Source organism: Myodes glareolus, chromosome 4, assembly GCF_982192425.1.
Source record: "Myodes glareolus chromosome 4, mMyoGla1.1, whole genome shotgun sequence".
NCBI lineage: Eukaryota > Metazoa > Chordata > Mammalia > Rodentia > Cricetidae > Myodes > Myodes glareolus.
The window spans coordinates 15,095,621-15,114,788 of record NC_142029.1 but is presented as its reverse complement, the minus strand read 5'-3'; the positions used below and the strand labels follow the sequence as shown (position 1 = coordinate 15,114,788).

The following is a 19,168-nucleotide window of genomic DNA, read 5'->3' as shown; positions in this document are numbered from 1 at the left end:
GAGTTGAGCAGGCAGGGGAGGCGCAAGCGGGACGCCGTAGGTGGGTTTAAGAAGCACTCTTCCAGACCCCGGACTTGAGCAAAATAACCCCGGGGTATAGAACCCCAGGCCTAAGCTCCTCCCCTCATGGAGGGGCGTCCATGGGCGTGGCGCTCCTTTCAACAACCAGGGACCCACTCTCAGTCGCGCCGACCTCCCTCTCACTCAGAAGCGTTCCCTTTAAGTCTGACCGGCAGCTCTCGCGGGATCCACTGCCTCCATTCTCGCGAGAGGTGTACTCAGCTCCCATTGGTTGTGAGGGTTGAATGTAAGATGGCGCCCAGGGAGCTGTGAGGAGAAAATCCTGTCGGTCTTGGAGCAGTGACGGCAGAACCGAGGCCCCGGGCGGTGAAGCGGGGCCGGCGGGTAGAGCGGAGGCAGCGGCGGCGGTGGCGTCGCCGGGTGAGGGCTCTGGTAGGGGCGGGAACGCAGCCAGGCTGTGGCACTGGGGCAGCAGGCCCACTCCACACAACGGCGGGCGGGGGCGGGCGGGCCGCCGCCGCTGGGCCCCAGCGACCTCGGGCCGGCTGGGGAACGGAGACCGGCCCTCGGCTCGCGCGCCTCCGCCCCGCCTGTGGGGGAGGGGCGGGCCCGGGCTCCGGGTGGGCGCGGCGCAGGGCCGCGCCGCGGGGCGCGCGCGCGCACGAGCCTGTTTTTTGCACGCGGTAACGCGCGCGCTGTGCGGTCCTCCCGTTGCGCGTTGCCGCTCGACGTGCGCGTTCCCGTTGGCTCTCAGCTGTGGCCCGTGGGCTAGAGCGGCTTCCGGGGCGCGCGCCTCTCCGCGACCCCCCGGTTGTGTGGCGCGCGCCCTGCTGTTGGTTGGTCGCGCCGTCCCGAGTGCGCACGGGACGCCCCCTCCGAGCGGCTGGCCGGCAGTCTGGCGGACGAGCGACTCGCTGCGTGGGGAACGTGGAGGGTTGGGCCCTTCCTGCTCTGGTGACGTCCGGGGCAGCGGTGGCCTAGGTCCGCAGAGAAACCTAGCGGCTTTGCTGTCTGGCTTGCGGCTCCGTTCCCCTGCGAGGCAGACAAGATTGCTCGTACTAACTGAAGAATGCTGTCTTTTAAGGGAGGCCCACGTACTGGGTGGGTGCTTCGGGAGGGTGCTACCCTGCTTCGGAATTGGAGTCCTATTGGCCAGAGAGAGCATGGGGTCCCCTTGGGTTTTTTCACCTTGTACTGGTGCTTTGTGATGAGGAGAGAAGGTTAATTTAACACCGCAAGGCCCTTCGTTAGTGCCTGCTTTTTCTTTTATGAAAAACCAATTCGTCCATAAGCGCAGTTGATACACGTCACCTCTGTGCGCTCCGGAAAGAGATCCTCTAATGTGTGTGGTCCCAAACTCTCCAAGCTTCAAAATTCCGCTTTAAATTCTTAAATGCAGCTCTCCCCACGCCCCCGCATGGGTGGGAGGGGCTTGCTTTTCTGTTCCGAATAAGGACCGGTTCTTAACGTTGATAAACTTGGTCAATGATTTGCTTTTTTTTCTTTGTATTTTCTAAAGTATCCAGCAGAAATTTCTAAAATCTTCCCGTGTCGCTACAGAAATCAAGTGACTCAAGTCCTTCCCAGGTTTTTTTTTTTTGTTGTTGTTGTTGTTGTCCCAGCACCGTGATCTGGTGTCAAGGAAATCTAGGTTTGAAAGAGAAATATGCATCTAACACAAAACATCTGCTAGTTTATTATACAGTTTGATCCACTAAGCTTGAAGAAAAGCAAGCTAAAAGTAATCAAATTTGGTAGTAATGTTTCTTTTTAATAAACTATTTTTTTAAGAACAAAGTTAAAACTTAAAAAGAGGCTGAGGATGGAAGGAACTTCTTTGTTCTATCTTCTTCAGAATGTTAGAAGTCTTAAGAACTCAGGACAAGCAGCAGACATACATGCAACATGGTGACTGGTGAGTTAAAATCATTCATATGCTGGAAGTATGTGTGCAGTCCATTACCCCCACCCCCTTGATGGTACTGAAACTACAGATCCTGTCATTCATTCTCGGTGTTGTCTGCTAGAAACCGCAAGCTACTAGAAAATTGCAGATGTGGGAAACTTGCTTGGACAGTGGTCCAATCTAAGTCAGCTGAACATGCAGGATTACATTGCAAAGCATCAACTAAGAACCTAAATGGTTGAAAAGAAAAAAAACAAGTCAGGTTTTTTGAGGATGTAGTTATACCTTTTTTATACCTTTTAAGCTTGGATTATCTATATATTTTTTTAAACAATGTTTCCATGAACTAATATTTACCTGATAACTTTTAGTTCTCTGGGATAAGCTTTTATACTTCTCCAAGAACTTACACAGTTCCATATCTCTTTGCAAAAGCTAATGTTGATGTTGTGTCTCCAAACAAAAGCTCAAAAAGTTGAATTTTACTGTGAGTTTGAGTTGCTTGAAAAAACAAAAACAACATAAATCAAAGCCCCGTTAGGGACTTTGGGTGTGGCTGTCCTCTTTTATAACAGCTACAGAATCAAGGATAATCTTCCCGTAAGCTTGCATGCTTAGTCAGTAGTGGTTTGTGCTTGATGTGCCATGCTTCTCACTCCTCTGCTTTATCTGTGAATATCTATCTGTTTATGAGTTGGCATCAAAATGAGGTGTTCCACGAACACCTTTTCTTTGCTTGCCTGCGTTTAGTTCCAGGTGTAAGTCCTCTGAGCTTCAGTATTTTCCCCAGTAATATTTGATTGTGATTTCTGTTTTTAGCAGGTTTTTGTTTGTTTTTGTTACTTGGTGCAGAGGATTGATCCTGCAGAGGATTGCACATGCTAAGCATGCACTTTACCACTACGCGACTTCTCCAGCTCTGAGTTGTGATTTGTCCTATTAAACTGACTTGGCTGCATGAAGAAAAAGACGTACATTTTTGCTTTCTTCAAAGGGGGAAAGGAGTGGTTCTTTGGACCCACTTAGAAAGCTGATCTTTTCTCTTTGATATGGGTTTTAGGAATTTTGGGTTGGCTTGTTACTGTGGAACATGATCTTGAACTTCTGATCCTCTTGCCTCTGCCTCCCTCAGGTGCTGAGATTATTAAGTATGCTGCCACCAAACTCATTCTGTGTGGATGGGAGATCAAACCCTGAGCTTTGTACATGCTAGGCAAGCACTCTACAGCACCCTCCCTTAAGGTTGTGGAATACGTAGGCACTGTTTACAGATCAGATTAGTGTAACTACATCTAAGAAATAGAATGCCGTCATCCCTGATCTGTTCCTCCTCATAGTATCTCAGTTCTTGGAGACAACTTTATTTTTTAATGTATATGGGTGTTTTGTCTGCATATATGTCGTGCACTGTGTGCATGCAGTACCCTCAGAACCAGAATAGGGTAGGGTGCTTGATCCCCTGGGCCTGGAGTTAGAGACAATTGTGAGCTGCTATTGGGGTACCAGAAATCAAACCCAGGGCCTCTGGAAGAGCAGCCAATATGCTTGACTACTGCTAAACCATTTCTTCAGCTTGATAATCTTGTCTTTTGTCTTTTTATATTTACCATCTCTGTATCCATAAACATAGTTTTTTTTTTCTTTTTTTTTTTTAAATCTGTATGTCGCAGGCAGTCTTGCTTTAGGATGATTATTGTTGTTTTCGAGACAGGATCCCACTATGCACCTCTGGCTATTCTGCAATGTTTACCCATGTAGACCAGGCTGGCTCTGAACTCATGGAGATCCACCTGTCTCATCTCTGTCTCCCAAGCTTACTTTATTATTGACTTCTGCTTGATGTCCGTTTCTGTATTGTTCTGTTGATATTCCATAATTTTCTATCCCATGCTAGTAAACAGCTAAATCGCTTCTAGTTTGTAGATATCAGTGCTACTATGAACGTTTGCATGTGTATTTGTTGTCATATACATTTAAGGTTAGGGTTGCTTGATTTTTTTTTTTTATGGAAGGCATATTTTCAGCTTTACTAGTCAATTTACAGCCTATCAGTATTTGATAAAAATATGGATTTTAAATTCTTAGTTGACTATGTGTTGATTTCATTTTATTTTATTTATTTTTCGAGTCAGTCCTGGAGCTAGCTCTTGTAGACCAGGCTGGCCTTGAACTCACAGAGATCCTCCATCCTCTGCTACAACCACCTGGTAAATCTGGGATTTCTAAGAAAAGGCATGGGATGGATGAGTGGCTCCAGGCAATAATTTCTTTGACAGACAAACTTTGTAGTGGGTTAGTATCTGTAAGAATAGAAATAGGAAACCGGGCGGTGGTAGTGGCACAACCTTTAATCCCAGCACTCAGGAGACAGAGGCAGGTGGATCTCTGTGAGTTTGAGGCCAGCCTGGTCTACAAGAGCTAGTTCCAGTTCTAAGATAGACTTTAAAGCTACAGAGAAACCTTGTCTCGGAAAAAAAAAAAAAAAAAAAAGAAGTAGGTTTTCCGTTCTTCTTCCTTGACAGTAACTACTTACCTTATTTAGATCAAATATGATTAACTTGTTAAAATTAGTCTTCTTTTAACATGTGAAAATGCAGTTTTTAAATCAGATTAAGCTATGAGAACCATTCTTAGAGTAGGTATTTGAGAGAGGTTTGAGTCTCAGAAAAGAGGCAAGACTGAGGGAACTTAGGTTGTCTTATAGAAATACAAAACCTCAAAAAACCATGACTAATCCAAAGGTAATGAGTTATCTTGATTGTTGCAGTCAGTCACTGATTGAACTCCTTGTTATACACACCTAACCCTCCACCTACCCCCACCATGCTTATTGCTGTACTTGACCTGTCAAACAAGCAAACAAACCTTAGGACTCCTAGGCAGAAATAAGTGTCTCAAGAAGGGGTGAGTGTGGTGAGTACCAGAATCATCTCTCTCTCTCTCTCTCTCTCTCTTTTTTTTTCTGCGAGACTCTGTTTAATAGTCCTGGTTGTCCTGGAACTCACTTTGTAGACCAGACTGATGTCGAACTCACAGAGATCTGCCTGCCTCTGCCTCTCGAGTGCTCTGATCAAGGGCATGCACCACTACCACCGCCTGCGTAGAATCATCTCTTAATACCTAAATGGGAAAAAATTAGCCACAGCACCATTGGAAATGTTTTTGAGAAATCTTTTCCATGAGTACAATTATGTTCTAGTAATAAAAATGATAGCTTGTATGTTAAATTTCTGTCAGGTATTATATTGATAATAGCTCTACTAAACCAAGTAGAATGAGGCAGATAAGTAGCATAGAGAAAATAAGTGCCTTGGATCTGTTGATGGGAGCTGTTTACAGATTCTACCTATCTACTGTGTTTTCTTTTTTCATTGTTACTCTGTCCTGATTTGCAGATACTGGGGGTACTCAATATATTCCCACAGCTTTGTATTTTTTAGAAGTCTTATAATTTCCTTCCTACTTTTCACCTGCTCTTTGGCTTGCAACTAATTATGAGTCTTATCTCTTGAGTGGCGAAGTTTATTTATTATGGAAGCTTAGCCTTTGTGTCTTTGTGAGCAGCATCTTGAAGATTTTAACATCCTTCATTATGTAAACTTTTGGTGTTCAGTGATTTTTGTAAGAGTTGAAGGTTGTTAGGGGAAAACCATACTACTCATAAAAGGAATTGTTTTTGTCTTACTGTTGCGTATAAGGGAGGGGGGATTTGTGATTTGGTAAGTATTAAAAAGTTGGGGTTTTTTTTGTTTTGTTTTTTTTGTTTTGTTTTGTTTTTTGAGCCAGGCTGGTGTATCCCAGGCTTGCTTGAAATTTATGTAGTCTAGGTTAACATGGTTGTAGAGCCAGGCAGTGGTGGTACACACCTTTAATCCCAGCACTGGGGAGGCAGAGGCAGTCTGGTCTGTGAAGCGAATTCCAAGACAGTCAGGGCTGTTACACAGAGAAACCCTGTCTCAGAAAAGAGATTTTGGTTATATAGATGGAGCAGTGGAGTCCCACTGAAAACAGTCTTTTGTTTTTTTAGACAGGGTTTCTCTGTGTAGCCCTGGCTGTCCTGAAACTCACAGAGATTCACTTGCCTCTGCCTCCTGAATGTTGAGATTCAATGTGGGCACAACTAAACCTGGCTCCACAGTATTGTTTTAAAGTACTCTTAGGAGCTAAAGCTCTATCAGTGGTAGAGTACTTCCTTAGTATGTGTAAGGCCTTGTGTTTGACTCCTAGCCCCACTTTAAAAAATGCACAGAAGACAACATTACAAGTGAATGACATGGTAGAGAGAGCTTTTAATTATTTAGGAAGCTGGGCATGATAGCACACACCTTTAATCCCAGAACTTCCAACACTTAGGAGACAGAGGCAGGTGGATCTCTGAGTTCTATGGCCAGCATGGCCTACATTGTGAGTTGTAGCTTGTCTCAAAAGTGTGTGTTGTGTATAGCACATAAACTCGTTGAAAAATTTGCTATAAGGTTGTTGTCTTTGTTGTTTTCCAAAGCAGCTTTTGTGTATCAGGTTGAAGTTAGTTTGAGCTTTTGTTTATTGGGATATTGAACTGTGATGAATAGTTTCAAGTTTGCAGGTTATAAGGACAAGAAATGAAAACTAGCTGTGCTTTTTATAACAATTTACAGGTTTGGAAAGTTCTTTCAAAGTAACTTTTTTTAGTAAAAGTTTTGAATTCTGCATTGGGAATGGCTCAGCAGATACAGGCACTTGTCACCAATCACGACACTTATTAAGCCCCAGGACCTGAATGGTAGAGATCAGACCCCAATGGATTATCCTCTGACCTCTACACACATGCAAGTATATACACACAAATACATGTTGTTAAGAGAAATCCATGTGTGTCTGTTTAAGGGGTATCAAGGATTTATTAAGATATGAAAGGGGAAATACACTCACGAATACAGGATATGGTAAATCCAGTTGCAGAGTCCTTTGAAAACTGGGGACTGATCGCACACTGCTTCATATTGCCTGATTTAGTCTTTACCCAAGCGAGCAAGAGAGCATGACCACCCTCCATCCTTTATTATAAGAGGTCACCTGTAGGCAGACGAGAAGCACTGCCTATGCCGGGCCAGACAGCCTACGGTGGAGCGAATACCCACTACATACATGTAAATTTTTTTTCCCCTTTTTGTTTTTTTCGAGACAGGATCTCTTATGCATAGCAGCCCTGGCTATTCTGGAACTCAGACCAGACTGGCCTTTAACTCAGAGATCTGCCTGTCTCTCCCTCAAGAGCGCTGAGACTGGGATTGAAGGTGTGCACCACTATGCCCAGCTGCATAATAAAATTTTTAAAAATAAAGTTCTCCATTGAATCCATTTTTTAAAATGTTTTAGCTTCCTTTGGGTCTTTATTTTATTCTATTTTTTAAAAAGTTTTTTTATTTATATATTTTATGTACATGAGTGCTCTGTCTTTATGCATGCCATGGAACTCATGGATTTGGCTAGGCTACTGTGGGCAAGTTCTTTAACAATTGAGCCATTTCCTCAGCCTTCTGTTTACTTTTTTGTTGTTGGTTTTGGTGTGTGTGTACATACTCATGCATGTGTGTCCTGGTTCATGTATTTGTGGGAGGCCAGAGTTTTAGCATTGGGACCTTTTAGTCACTCCTTAGTTTATGACACAGCCTCCTATATTATAGAGATGACCTATGTAACTTGACTCCTTGGGGTGGATGTCGAATGACCCCAAAACCATCAGAAAACACAGACATTTATATTATGATATTACGGTTCATAATACTAGCAAAATTACAGTTATAAAGTACCAATGAAAATAATTTTTTGGTTGGTTCACCACAACATGAGGAACTGTATTAAAAAGTTGCAACATTAGGAAGATTGAGAACCACTGAACCAGTTGGTTTGTCTTGCAAGCTCGAGGGATCTACCTGTCTCTGCCTCCCCAGTGCTTACAGTCTCATGCTGCAGTGCTCGACTAGGGATTGAACTTAGGTATTCATGTTTGTATTTGCTGATTGAACCATTTCCCCAGTACCTGTTCAGTTGTTTTTTTTTTTAAGATTTATTTATTTATAATGTATCCAGTGTTCTGTCTGAATGTATGCTTGCATGCTAAAAGGGGGTACCAGACACCAGATATCATTGCAGATTGTTGTCAGCTACCATGTGGTTGCTAGAAATTGAACTCAGGCTCTTTGTAAGAGCAGCCAGTGCTCTTAATCTCTGAACCATCTCTCTAGCACCCACCTGTGTTTTTGAGATGGGATCTTGTATGTCTCATAGCCCAAAGTGGGCTGGAACTCACTATATAGACTGGATTGACCTGAAACTTGAAGCTGTTATCATGCCTGTCAACTGAGTTCTAAAATTTACAGGCAACTTCCTTTTAGCTATATGGACATTGTAGGTGTGTGTGTGTGTCTCACATAGTCACGTAAAGGAAATAAGTGCACCATAGCTTGCATGTTGAGGTAACAGGACAACTTGTAGGAGTTGGGTCTCTATTCCTACCCTGATATAGGTCCTAAGAGTTGAAGACTTAAACTGAGGCGTTTGAGGCATGGTGGCAAGTGTTTTTATCTACTAAGCCTTTTTACTGGCCCTGCATAATTGGGGATCCAAGTATTTTATTTTAAACAATATCCCCTTTGTAATGGAGATGGAAAAACTGAAATATGTACCAGCATTGTGGAAGATATGTGAATATGTTCTCATGTAATCTCACTTTAGTCTCCTTTAGAGCAGAAGGGTGTTTGTAATAGATAAGAGTCCTGCATGTTATGAACTTTATAATATTGAGATGTTGAGAGGTTTGTTTTGTTGGTTGGTTGGTTTTATTTTTAAGATTTATTTATTTATTTATTCTGCCTGTAGTGTTCTGCCTGCGCTGCATGCCAGAAGAGCGCACCGCAACACATTTTAGATGGTTGTGAGCCGCCATGTGGTTGCTGGGAATTGAACTCAGGACCTCTGGAAGAGCACCCAGTGCTCTTTACCTCTGAACCATCTCTTCAGCCTCAGAAGGTTGGTTGGTTTTTCAAGACAGTGTTTCTCTGTGTAGCCCTGGTTGCCCTGGAACTCACAGAGAGCTGCTGCTTCTGCCTTCTGAGTGCTGGGTTTAAAGGCGTGCAATGCCACTATGAGATACTGAGTATTTTTGAGACAAGGTTTCCTGTATCCCAAATTTTTTGTAGCTGAGGATGACCTTGTTCTTCCTGTATTACATCTCCCTAATGTACCACTATATCTAATTTAGGAAGTTTTTGAGATTGAACCCTGTAGCCTTGGTCTAAAAGACAAGCAAGTGCTTTACCAACATGCCAGCCTTGCTATTTGGTCTTTATTATGAGAGCCATCTTCTTAAGGAAATTGGAAGATTGATACATTCTGTGTCTGTAGAGTGAGTCAGTAATTTTGAGTCACTCACTGAAAACCTACATTGAATCTAATGAAGCCGGGCTTGGTGGTACACATTTTAATCTCATGCAAAAGGGAGGCAGATACTGGAATATCTCTGAGTTCAGTGCCAGCCTGGTTCACATAGCAAATTCTGAGCCAACCAGAGCTATAAGATTATCTTGCTGGGCTATAGTGGCCCATGTCTTTAATCCCAGCACTTGGGAGGCAGAGGCAGGCAAATCTCTGTGAGTTTGAGGCCAGCCTGATCTACAGAGCTAGTTCCAGGACAGACTTTAGAGCTACACAGAGAACCCTGTCTCGAAAAACAAAACAAAACAAAAAAAAGAAAGAAAGAAAAGGGAAAAAAATTAAAAAGAATATTTTTAATCTTATTCTTTATAAGATTTATAAAGATTATTCTTTATAATCTTTATAAGATTAAATATATTTAATCTTATTTAATGTGTATAAGTGTCTGCTAGTATCATTGATTGTTCAGAAGATAGCACTGAATTCCCCTGAAGCTGGAGTTACAGGCTGTTGTAAAGCCTCTTTTTTTTTTTTTAAGATTTATTTATTTATTATGTATACAACATTCTGTCTATGTATGTCTGCACACCAGAAGAAGGCGCCAGACCTCATTACAGATGGTTGTGAGCCACCATGTGGTTGCTGGGAATTGAACTCAGGACCTCTAGAATAGCACCCAGTGCTCTTAACCACTGAACCATCTCTCCAGCCCAAGCCTCTTGATGTGAGTACTGGAATTTGAACCTGCATCCTCTGGAAGAGCAGCAAGTGTTAATATTCAGCCTTCTCTCTAGCCTCAGAAGACTCTTAATTCTTCTGCTAGACCTTGAATTATAAATGTAGAAAGTATATAAGCACCTGCCATATGTGGACTGTGTAGAGAGGAGTAGGACGCAATTTTTTGTCTGCCAGTAGTTTTAGAGTCAGGTGAAAGAAAGTTGATGATTGCCCACAAGCCTGAGTCTGCAGCATAGGTGGAACATCTCAGTAGTGAAAGACTTGTGTTCCTTGCCTATGGCTCAGGGGAATAAATCACTTTTCCAGACATTTGAGATCAACTGAGAGTCCTTTTTGGGGGGATGGGGGGATGGGGCTGCCTAAAAGGATACCGCAGAAACTGTGTTGACAGTCAATTTAGTGTCCATTGGTCATCGTGCTTTTTGTTCTTGTTGACTTGTTTTTTAAACTTTCTTACATCCATTCATTCATTTATCACATGCATGCATGTGTGTTTGTGTGTGCCAGGACATGTGTATGGAGATCAGAGGACAGTTGTGGGAGTTGGTTCCTTTCTTCCATAATATATGTTGTAAGGGTTAAAATTAGGTCACAGGTCTTGAATGAAAGTGTTTTTACTCTTGAGCCCTTGATGGCCCTTTTATTTTGAAAGTCTATAGGTTGCTTTTGCCATCTTGCAGATAGTTGGCCTTGAACTTCTGGTTCTCTGGACTACTTCTGTCTCTTCTGAATGCTGAAGTTATAGACCTTATTGCCTTTTTTTTTTTTTTTTTGTAGTGTTAGGTACTAAACCCAGGGCTTTGTGTATGTTACGCAGGCAAGCACTCTACCAACTGAGCTGCATCTCCATACTTTATTTTTGGTTTTTTGAGGCAAAGTTGAATGATGTAGCCCAAGCTGGCCTTAAACTCATGATCCTCCTGATTTGGCCTCCTCAGTGCTTGAATACAAAACTGTGGCCCTTCCTGGCCCCAGGTCATTTTTATCTTAGATACTTGATGAAAAAATGTGCAAAATCGGTTTCTGATTTTAAGTTACTATTTCAGTTCCTTCTAATTTATTTTAGATTTATCTGTTTTACTTTATGTGAATATGAGTGTTTTGCCTCCACGTACCACATGCATGCCTGCTACCACAGAGGCCAGAAGAGGTTGTCAGATTCCTTTGAATTAAAGTTACAGGTACTTGTGAGATGTCGTGTGGGTACTGGGAATTGAACCCTAGTCGTCCTCTGCAAGAAGGTACTCTTATCTTAACCACTGAACCATCTCACCAGCCCCACTTAAAGTTATTTTAATAAAATTAGTCCTGCCTCTGCCTTCCTAGTGCTGCCTATTTCTCAAGTATTTTTCCAAGCGTTACACATACACACATATACTCTCTTTCATGTTGACTCTGAGGTAAGTGCTATTTTCTTCCTGTTTAATAGAAGAAAACTGCAGTTAACTGGTTTGCCTAGAGTTAATACAGTTGATGTCAGGGTGCAATATGAAATTAAGTAATAGGGCTCTTAGAGCCTTATTTGTAAATGTTTATAGCCAAGCTGCCCAAGAATGTGAGCAGTGTATGGCAAAATGAGATTGTTGGTTTTTCCTTTTTCCTTTCCTTTACTCTTTTCTTAATAGTGTCTTAGTATATGTAACATGTAGTTCCTTCTGGCCTCTGGCTTGGGATACTCTTGCCTCAGTGTGTCATGTACTGGGATTACATGTGAATAGGTGAACAAGGAGTGCACGTCTAAATCCAGCAGATTTTTGGTGTTTCTTTTATGTGCTTGTTTCTTTGTTTTCTCTGTGTGACAGTCTAGCTGCCATGAAGCTCACTGTGTAGACCAGGCTGGCCTCAAACTCAAAGAATGCCTGCTTCTACCTCCTGAGTGCTGTGATTAAAGGTGTGCACCTCCAGCAATTTCTGGTGTTACTAGTGGGAGATAAGCAGCATGCCCCTGTCTCTTAGGTCTTGATAGATGGCATACATAAATAATTCTACTATAGGTCACAGCATTTGAGAGGCACTTACTGTGTAAGCCTGTGAGTTTCATCCCCAAAACCCATGTAAAAGTAAGAGAAAAACTATACTTATTTGTCTCTGATTTTATACACATGTCATGTGTGCCCGCCCATACATTATCTTGTACACATACTAGTAATGATAAGACCAATGAGAAATCTAAACATTAAATACCCCCACAGAGCCAGGCATAGAACTTTCAAGGCAGATGCAGACACATTTCTGTGGGCTTAAGGGCAGCCTGCTTAACATAGCATCAGCCAAAGGTTCATAGTGAGCTCCTTTCTTTAAAAAAGAAATCTTGCCGGGTGTTGGTGGTGCATGCCTTTAATAATCCCAGCGTACTGGAGTAAGAGGCAGGTGGATCTCTGAATCCTAGGCCAGCCTGGTCTATAGAGTGGGTTCCAGGACAGCCAAAGCTACACAGAGAAACCCTGTCTCGAAAAACAAAACAAAAAACCAAAATGTCCTACAGTTTATTTTTGGAGACAGGGAGATGGTATAATAAAACTTTGCTTTGGAATACACACACACACACACACACACACACACACTCCATTCTCATCAGAGTAATTGTGTCGAATTTCAGGTTTTCAAGATGTACAAACAATAGGGTTGGTAAGATGGCTCAACAGTAAAGCCACCTGTTGCCAAGCCTGATGACCTGAGTTTGATCCCTGAGTTCCACATGGTGGAAAGAGAACCAACTCAAGTGGGTTGTCCTCTGACCTCCACACGCATGCCTTGGCATGTGCATGCCCATTCCTAATAAATTAATGTAAAAAAAAAAACCAGTATGCTAACAGTAGCAAAATGTTGACTGTCCATTTTAATTTTAGGAACCCTAAGGACTCTGCAATATGAATAATTCTCTGGAGAATACCATCTCATTTGAAGAGTACATCCGAGTGAAGGCGAGGTCTGTCCCCCAACACAGGATGAAGGAATTTCTGGACTCACTGGCGTCTAAGGGACCAGAAGCTCTTCAAGAGTTCCAGCAGACTGCCACCACCACCATGGTGTACCAACAGGGTGGGAACTGCATATACACAGACAGTACTGAAGTGGCTGGGTCTTTGCTTGAACTTGCTTGTCCAGTCACGACCAGTGTTCAACCACAAACTCAGCAAGAACAGCAAATCCAGGTTCAACAGCCACAACAGGTTCAGGTAAGAGGAAATACTAAGATGGAGCCTATAAATAAACTTTTTCCTCACAGTTTTGGTTAGTTAAAATATACCTATACAAATGTTAGAAATGTTGGAAGTTACTGGGTGGTGGTGGCGCACGCCTTTAATCCCAGCACTCGGGAAGCAGAGGCAGGCGGATCTCTGTGGGTTTGAGGCCAGCCTGGTCTACAGAGCTAGTTCCAGGATAGCCAGGACTTTTACAGAGAAACCTTGTCTCAAAAAATCTTAATCACCTATAGATTTCTAGGGTGGCATTTTCTACTTATTAGCCTCAGATAATGCTACCATGATGCTTATTCAAAATGGAAGAGTGAATACATTGACTGATGAGGCATAGGTTTTTGTTTTTTTAGGGAGCTTTAGAGGAAACCGTTTCCTCCAAGTAGTTTTGTTTTTTTTGTGTTTTTTTTTTTTTTTGCATGTTTAAGTGAGGGTATCAGATTCCCTAGAACTGGAGTTACAAACAATTGTGAGCTCCCATTTGCTGTTGGGAATTGAACTTGGGTCCTCTGGAAGAACAGTAAGTGCTCTTAACCACTGAACCATCTCTCCAAGCCCTTCTTTTTTACTTTTTAATTTGAGAGAAACTATCACTGAGTTGCCTGAGCAGGCCTTGAACTCCTGTAGGCTGAACTGGATGGATCTGCGTACTGCAGGTAAATGAGTAGCTAGGATTACAGATCTGTGACAAAATACAGCTTTAGGAACTGGTGACCTATTATTTCCAGGTGTGTGTGCTGTGACTTTTATGCATTTCCCCTTCCCCACATCATACACTCATGATAATAATTTTTCATTTATTGATTGATTGATTGGTTGATTTATGACATATAACAGTCCTGGCAGTCCTTAAACTCCACTTACATAGACTAGGCTGGCTTTGAACTCACAAGAGATTCTCCTGCCTCTGCCTCCCTAGAGCTGTGATTAAAGGCATGTGCCACCACACATGTCAATAATTGGTTTTATTTTCATATACATATGTATGTATGTATGTATGTATTTTTTGAGACAGGGTTTCTCTGTTGCTTGAAGTCTGTCCTAGAACTTGCTATGTAGACCAGACTGGTCTTAAACTCAGAGATCCACCTGTCTCTGCCTCCCAAGTGCTGGAATTAAAGGCGTGTGCCACCACCACTGGGCAAATAAGTTTTCTAAAATTAAATAAGATTGTATACATACATACTTAGAAACATAATTTTATTTAGTTTTATTTCTGAGTGACATCAGACTTAAACATTGGCTTGTGGTGTAACAGTTATTGTATACATGTTAGTTTCTACTCTTGGAGGTGGTGATGTTTATTGAGATAAGATTTCTCTTTATATCCTCTGCCTCTGTCTGCAAAGTGCAAAGACTTCAGGTGTGAACTATCACAACCAATGTATCTTACCTTTAAGGTATTCTTCCCCTCTCATAAAAGACTACCAAAGCAAATGTATTTTAGTCACTATTAGTTTAGTTTGTATTGTTTTTTGAGACAGGGTTACATGTACCTGTCTTAATTTCTGTGTTTAGTCAAGTATAATCTTGAACTTCAGTTCCCAAGTGCTAGGATTACAGACCCCTGTACCCTGTTCATCGCAAATTTTAGGCAGGCTCTCTACCAGCTAACAAACTGAGCAATATCTCTTGCCTATGTGTTTGCTGTTACTGTTGTTTTTGAGATAGAGTCTTAACTTTCACAGGCTAAGCTAGGACTCAATATATAGTCATGGCTCCTAATCCTCCTTCCTTTACCTCCAAACGGCTGGGAATGCTGGTGTGCACTGCTACTATCATGTTATAGAGATTGAACCTAGGGATCTACCAGCAGTGCTACATCCCCAAAATAAAATTGGGTTTAACAAACCAGTATTAGCCAGGCGATGGTGGCGCACGCCTTTAATTCCAGCACTTGGGAGGCAGAGGCAGGTGGATCTCTGAGTCCGAGGCCAGCCTGGTCTACAAGAGCTAGTCAGGACAGGTTCCAAAGCTGCAAAGAAACCTTGTCTCAAAAAAACAAAACAACAACAACCAAGAAAAAAATCAGTATTATATTTGTAAAATATATAATGTTTAACTAAGTTGTAATGTGTTTTGTTATTGTTAGTTAGGGTTAGGTCACAAACTCACTGTCCTCCTGTATCAGTTTCCCAAATGCAGAGTTTACAAGTGAGCACCATGACACATAGCAGAATTTGTTTTAATATTTAATTATTTTGTGTGCATGAATGCCCATGTGTAGACCAAGCTGACCTCTTAACTCACATAGGTCTGCCTGCCTCTGCCTCCTGAGTGCTGGTATATTAAAAACATGCACCACCCCGCAAGGCTTGCAGAAGGAGTTAGATTTGATCCAGGTAATTGGATGCTGCTTTAAAAAAAAAATCATGCCATAATTAATTAATTAATTTTGGTTTTTCGAGACAGAGTTTCTCTGTATATCTTTGACTGTTCTAGACTCACAGAGATCCACCTACCTCTGTTTTTAATCTGGAGGATTAAAGACATGAGCCACCATGCCCAGCTTAAATAAAATTTTAGTTTATAAAATTTGACACTTTAATTTTATGTTTATAGTTTTGCCTACATGTATGTCTCTGTGTACCATGTGTGTGATGCTCTTGGAGTACAGAAGAGTGTGTCAGATCTCCTGGAACGGCACTTACAGAGGGTTACCATGTGGGTACTAGGAGTTGAACCCAGATCCTGAAAGAGTAGTCAGTTCTTATAACGACTGAGCCAGCACTCCAACCCTAATAAAGAAAAATTTAAACATATACTTATGTATATGCTTATACCACTCTACAAATGTGCAAAAAAACCAGAGGGGTACATGTTCAAAGAAAAAATTAAAAGTGAACAGTGTTCAAATGGTTTGTTCTTAGATCCCTGTTAATCATCTTATTTTATTTCCTGGGGTTGATATATCTTACTGTAAATTTTATGTATGCTGAAGAAGTTTTCCTATAGGTTTTGGGGTATTGTGACTGCCAGAAGATTGACTGATGTAGTCCCCCTTGCTCATTCATGTTACAGGGTCCTGGGAGCTGGATGTTGCTTGCTTTACTCACTGGTGAATCTTGTTCCTGCAGGTACAGGTGCAGGTACAGCAGTCACCACAGCAAGTCTCGGCTCAGCAACTTTCCCCTCAGTTCACCGTTCACCAGCCTGCTGAGCAACCCATCCAGGTCCAGGTGCAGATCCAGGGCCAACCACCACAGTCAGCAGCCCCATCCATCCAGACCCCATCTCTGCAGAGCCCCAGCCCCTCGCAGCTGCAAGCAGCCCAGATCCAGGTGCAGCACGTGCAGGCAGCCCAGCAGATCCAGGCTGCAGAAATCCCAGAGGAACATATCCCACATCAACAAATCCAGGCTCAGCTGGTGGCTGGCCAATCTCTTGCTGGGGGTCAGCAGATTCAAATCCAGACCGTGGGTGCCCTTTCCCCGCCACCGTCCCAGCAGGGCTCACCCCGGGAAGGAGAACGGCGGGTTGGCACAGCCAGTGTCCTTCAGCCAGTGAAGAAACGCAAAGTGGACATGCCCATCACCGTGTCCTACGCCATCTCAGGGCAGCCAGTGGCCACCGTGTTGGCCATTCCACAGGGCCAGCAGCAGAGTTACGTGTCTTTGAGGCCAGACTTACTGACAGTAGACAGTGCCCACTTGTACAGTGCCACTGGGACCATAACTAGCCCTACAGGAGAAACTTGGACCATCCCTGTTTATTCTGCCCAGCCCCGGGGGGACCCTCAGCAGCAGAGCATTACTCACATTGCCATTCCCCAGGAAGCCTACAACGCAGTTCACGTCAGTGGCTCACCCACAGCCCTGGCAGCTGTAAAGCTGGAGGATGACAAGGAGAAGATGGTGGGCGCCACATCTGTAGTGAAAAACTCCCATGAAGAGGTAGTGCAGACCCTTGCAAACTCTCTCTTTCCAGCACAGTTCATGAATGGCAACATCCATATTCCAGTGGCTGTGCAGGCCGTTGCAGGCACGTACCAGAATACGGCTCAGACTGTACATATATGGGACCCACAGCAGCAGCCACAGCAGCAAACTGCACAAGAACAGACACCACCACCACCCCAACAGCAGCAGCAGCTCCAGGTTACTTGTTCAGTAAGTGAGACTAAATCTGTAGGGAATTTTCCTTCCTTGGATTCTGTTGTAACATAGAATTCACTATTGTGTGTGGATTATTTATTCCATTATGTTTGTCTTAATAGTGATAGTATAGTTGGGCGATGGTAGCGCTTGCCTTTAATTCCAGCACTCGGAAGGCTGTGGCAGGTGGATCTCTTGTTAGTTTGAGGCCAGCCTGATCTACAGAGTGAATTCCAGTAGAGCCAGGACTGTTACACAGAGAAACATTGTATTGAAAAACAAACAAACAAATGTAAAAAAAGTAGTGATAGTATATAGGGCAAGGAAGAGAAGCAATGGATAAGACTATATAATCAGACAAGAAGTTTATCATTTTTGGAATTAATGACTAGTAGTTCTTTATATTTTAGAGTATTTGGAGTGAGATGCCTATAATATTTCTTTGTGATATTTTTATGAGAAGTAAAGTTAATCCTATGATGAACGGAAGACCCCAAAGTGTTATATATATCTCTGGGCTACTTATATTAACAGCTGTTGTTGAGCCATTAACACACAGGTAGTAAATTCATGGTGGAGAGCTTGTGATATAGATTTTCCCTTTATTTATCCTTTAATATGTTATAAACAAGTTAAAAGACCTGAAATACCTCTTAGTAGATCTATTGAAAGTTTCTGCATGTGGGAGTATACACACCTGTAATGCTGGCACTTGGGAGGTGGAGGCAAATAGATCTCTGAGTTCAGGGCAACTTGCTCTATATAGCAAGTTGTAGGCCATCCAGGACTATGTAATAATGCCTTCCTTATCTCAGAAAACAAAGTAGAAAAAAAGTGGCAAAAACAAGAAAATTAGCAACTGGCCTGTTGTACATGCCTATTTAATACCAGAACTCCTAGAAACTGAAGCAGGAGTTCAGGACCAGCCTAGGCCACACATAGCAAGACCATCTAAAACAAAACAAGACAGCTTCTTCTGTGTTTATACCACTTAATAGCTCATGGAGAAAACAACTGTGCTTTAATTTGAACCTTAAGAAGAGCTGGTGAGAAAGTAGGAACTCCACAGTTAAAATGGTTTGGGAGAGCCATGCCTTTTCTGAAAGCCTTCATTTTCTGTTTTTGTAATGAAACCTTCCTCCTTTGATCTCATTTTCATCTCCATCTGTTTCTATATCTCTTATATTCTCAGCAAATTCCAGATATCATCTGTAGAAACTAACTCTACTTTTACCCTGGTTTCTTTTGAGGTAGTAATATTGTTTTCATAGGCTGGTTTTGATATGGTTTTATGGTCTTGGGCTATCTTTAGTTCCCTGTAAAAGGTATTTGCTATCTACCTCAGGATCTGCCTTAACACCCTCTTAAGAGTTAACTAAAGATAACATTCTTGAACTGTATTGCTTAGCTTGACTGCCTAGCCTCCCTGCCCTCAGGCTCAGAATTTGATAAGGACTGCATCTAATCTCATATATTCCCACCATCCCCTTATCTACCTGCCCCGCCCCCCACCTCCTGTCCTCCACCTATGCATTTTGTAAACACATTGATTTTTGGCTTTCTTTTTGGTGACTGTCAGAGTTTGTGTAAACTTAAGTGGGTGTGGAAGAGCCATGTTGTAATCCTGGTGTCATGGAGGCTGAGACAGTAATATTGCCATCCATGAGTTGGAGTCTAGCCTTGACTTCATAAAGAGACCTTGTATCAAAAACATAGCAGCTAATAAGAAAGTAAATAATTGTGTGTGTGTGGTCAAAAGTCATTTAGGATAACTTGATCCTGGTTTCTGAGCT

The 19,168-nt window shown here is 42.4% G+C and overlaps 1 protein-coding gene across 5 annotated transcripts in view; it reads left to right on the top strand.

Annotated features, from left to right (window-relative positions):
• Positions 1–302: 302 nt before the first annotated feature.
• The window catches only part of Qrich1 (glutamine rich 1), a 38,321-nt gene continuing 19,455 nt past the window's right edge, over positions 303–19,168 (top strand). The window contains exons 1-4 of one of the 5 annotated variants that reach the window (XM_048423753.3): positions 308–441; positions 1,877–1,936; positions 12,931–13,260; positions 16,359–17,390. In XM_048423753.3, the coding sequence (XP_048279710.1) occupies positions 12,952–13,260; positions 16,359–17,390 (1,341 nt within the window). In that variant the 5' untranslated portion in view covers positions 308–441; positions 1,877–1,936; positions 12,931–12,951. Of the gene's footprint in view, positions 442–805; positions 1,123–1,812; positions 1,937–12,930; positions 13,261–16,358; positions 17,391–19,168 lie in introns of those variants that run through there. The other 4 variants (XM_085688853.2, XM_048423752.3, XM_087905239.1 and 1 more) reach the window with 4 other exon arrangements.